Raw genomic sequence first — 2,782 nt, 5'->3', positions numbered from 1 at the left:
TGTTTCTGTTTGTAGGTGAGGTCATTTTTAATGTCTCCTGTGAAGGACCCTCATGTAGAGCTCATCATTGTCATGTTCATCATACCACTGATTGTTAATGTAAGTATTTCACTTAGCCCCACCAAACACGTTCTGTTGGAGGAAATTGTTGGTTATTACAATGGTGAGATATAGGGTGAATGTTGGAGTTTGGATGAATTGATCCTTAAACACAAGTACGTTATGGTAGAAATGGTAAAATAATTTATCCAAAGAGAGGATATTCAAAGAGTGTCAAAAAAAAATCAATAAACAAGAAAGAAAGAAAAATAATTTGGGGGTATTTTCGATTTGATATGTATGCATGTGCTTGAAAAGCTTTAGGGAGTTTTGTTCTTTAATATATTAACTAAATTTTCACAATTTTTTTAATCTACAACCTTTTTGGTTTTAAGTTTAAATTTAACTGTTTCATCTTTTAAAATAAATAATACAGTTATTATTTGAGTTGATAAACTTTACACTTTCATTTTAGGCATTTATATTCTGGGTTGTTGACAACTTCCTGAAGAGAGAAATGAAAGGGACAAAAAGAATTTATGTAAGTGACAATGACCCTTCCGTCAAGTTCTACAAAATGACGGAACAGGTGCGCTGTTACAATCGAATAGAAAAAGCTGAGGACTTTATAGAATCAGATCTGCTTGTGTCGACAGATGAAGAAGGAGATGCCAGGCGCAGACTGGATGGGACGGAACGTCTTATCGCATAGGGCAGTCACAGAAACATCATTCATCACTGCTTTTTGTAATGTGATACAGCATGCCTTCACGCCAATCCTGACTGATTCACCTTCTGTAGTCACGCCCCTAAAGCTATTTTTTCAAAAAGTTGGCATTGTTCTCCTATGAGAGGTGAAATAAATGTGATACCAAAGGTTTACTGAAGCTTACAGACCAGAATTCAAACTGTTTGCCAGCTAAACATGGATCACCCGACACGGATGTTCATAATGGATACAGCTTTACTGGAATTACAAAGCCTTCCCCATGTAAAATTGTTTTGTTTACTGTAAATAGCTTTAGAGTGGTCCACTGTAAAGGTTCTATAGGCTGAAAGGTTTAACATTATACAGGTACTATATCACAGGTTCCACAATACAAAGGTTCTATATCAAGCAGGTTCTGTGTTATACAGGTCTTTTGTTAAAGTAGTCTGTTATACTAACTTTCTAGTTCTGTGTTAAACAAGTTCTAACAGAGATACAGTTAATATTGCACAAGTAGAACTTGACAAGGCCAGTGATAAATCTACATGCGAGTCCCAAGTCCTGTACTCACAGAATTTCTGGAATTAGTTAAATTTAACATTGTGGGACTCATTGTTTTTAGCAATACAGTTGAAAATAAATTGTAAATGGATCACTGCTGAAGGTCATAAAAAATCAAAGCAATTCGGGGGATCATAGAAATCTCTGTGTGTTTGATCTTTTTGAGATCAGATTTGTCAAGAGTTTCCCTACAATAAACAATATCTACACATTTATTTGAAGACTACATGAAGCAGTCAGTCACCAGCGTCATTTGTGTTACTCCTGATGCCAAGAGTTGAGCCAACACTTATCAGCACTATAAGTAATGTAAACTGTCAAATTATCACAAGTTTTGGAAGGATGATATAGAGTGGGGACCAGATCTGTATTTGACTCACCAGTGTAAGACACATGCTGATCAAATTACTGTAATTCATATCGAGAAACTTAAGTTTGACTTGTACAGATTTACTGAAAATGTATTTTTCTTGTGGTTTATTTACACATAATTGAGAAAAAATGTTTTTATTGCTTTTTGAATGATTTTTAAACTCGAGGTAAACCAGTCCCAATTTTGAGATGTATGGAGACATGCTCTAACATTAGGTTTTAATATTGTGTAAGATACCGTATATGTGCTTCAAAAAATCCATTAGACATTTTCATTCTGATAAGTCCTGTAACAAATTACATGTCTTTGTCAAAACAAAAAAGCATTTTGCACACTCAAAATCAATATAATAAATCCTGCAGATCTCGTCATTAAAACCTGAAATAAATCTGGATAGCTATCATACCACATCATAGTTTGTGATTGTATGGCCTCTGCATTAGTGCAGCTAATTGAGCAATCATGTCAAATGTGTTCAGAATCAGGTCTATTTAACAGTGTCTGTGTCATTACAAATTTCCCCATTACCAGTATCTACAAAAATACACATTTTTTGTTTTACAATATTTTAGNAATATATCAGGTGACCGTTAAGGCCCATGGGCCTCTTGTTTAGTTTCAGCTTTCATTGGATTAGCTAAAAGCTCCAGGCTGCATGTAAAATAAAAACATATTTTCAGTATAGATTCTTTAAAATATTGTTTCTCATGAAAATATACATTAGTTCATGGTGAAATTAGTTAGGTACTTTTTTCTTATATTTGTAATAATAGGGGGCATTGTAGTATAGAATCAAATCTTCCAAAAAATATGATTTCAAACTTCTGGGTTGTGCGACAGACTTTCATTATGTAGTTCATTCTCTTCAACCATTTATATATATCATATATATTTATTGATACCATCATTGTAAACAGTTCTATATGTGATATCTGGTGTTGTGTGTTGCCTTGTGTGCTTGAGCCAGATATGCCTTTATCTGAGNTTCCATTGACAAAGGTCAACAAAAATAGTGGCCGGTTTAGTCCCAATTCCCCAGGGGCCTGAGGGGCAGGGCCAAAAAGGGTTGAATTGACTGAAATTTCAAAAATCTTCTTCTC

General features: G+C 34.4%; 1 protein-coding gene across 1 annotated transcript in view; it reads left to right on the top strand.

Moving 5' to 3' along the window:
- Positions 1–2,248, top strand: part of LOC110459529 (store-operated calcium entry regulator STIMATE-like) — a 10,053-nt gene extending 7,805 nt beyond the window's left edge. Inside the window, exons 6-7 of the mRNA XM_021511836.1 lie at positions 16–99; positions 515–2,248. Coding sequence (XP_021367511.1) covers positions 16–99; positions 515–751 — 321 coding nt within the window. The 3' untranslated portion in view covers positions 752–2,248. The remainder of the gene's footprint in view (positions 1–15; positions 100–514) is intronic.
- Positions 2,249–2,782: the final 534 nt, after the last annotated feature.

The sequence above is a fragment of the Mizuhopecten yessoensis genome, unplaced genomic scaffold, assembly GCF_002113885.1.
Source record: "Mizuhopecten yessoensis strain PY_sf001 unplaced genomic scaffold, ASM211388v2 scaffold10107, whole genome shotgun sequence".
NCBI classification, from domain to species: domain Eukaryota; kingdom Metazoa; phylum Mollusca; class Bivalvia; order Pectinida; family Pectinidae; genus Mizuhopecten; species Mizuhopecten yessoensis.
Note: the sequence above shows the minus strand (reverse complement) of the source record. Positions and strands in the feature narration are given on the sequence as shown.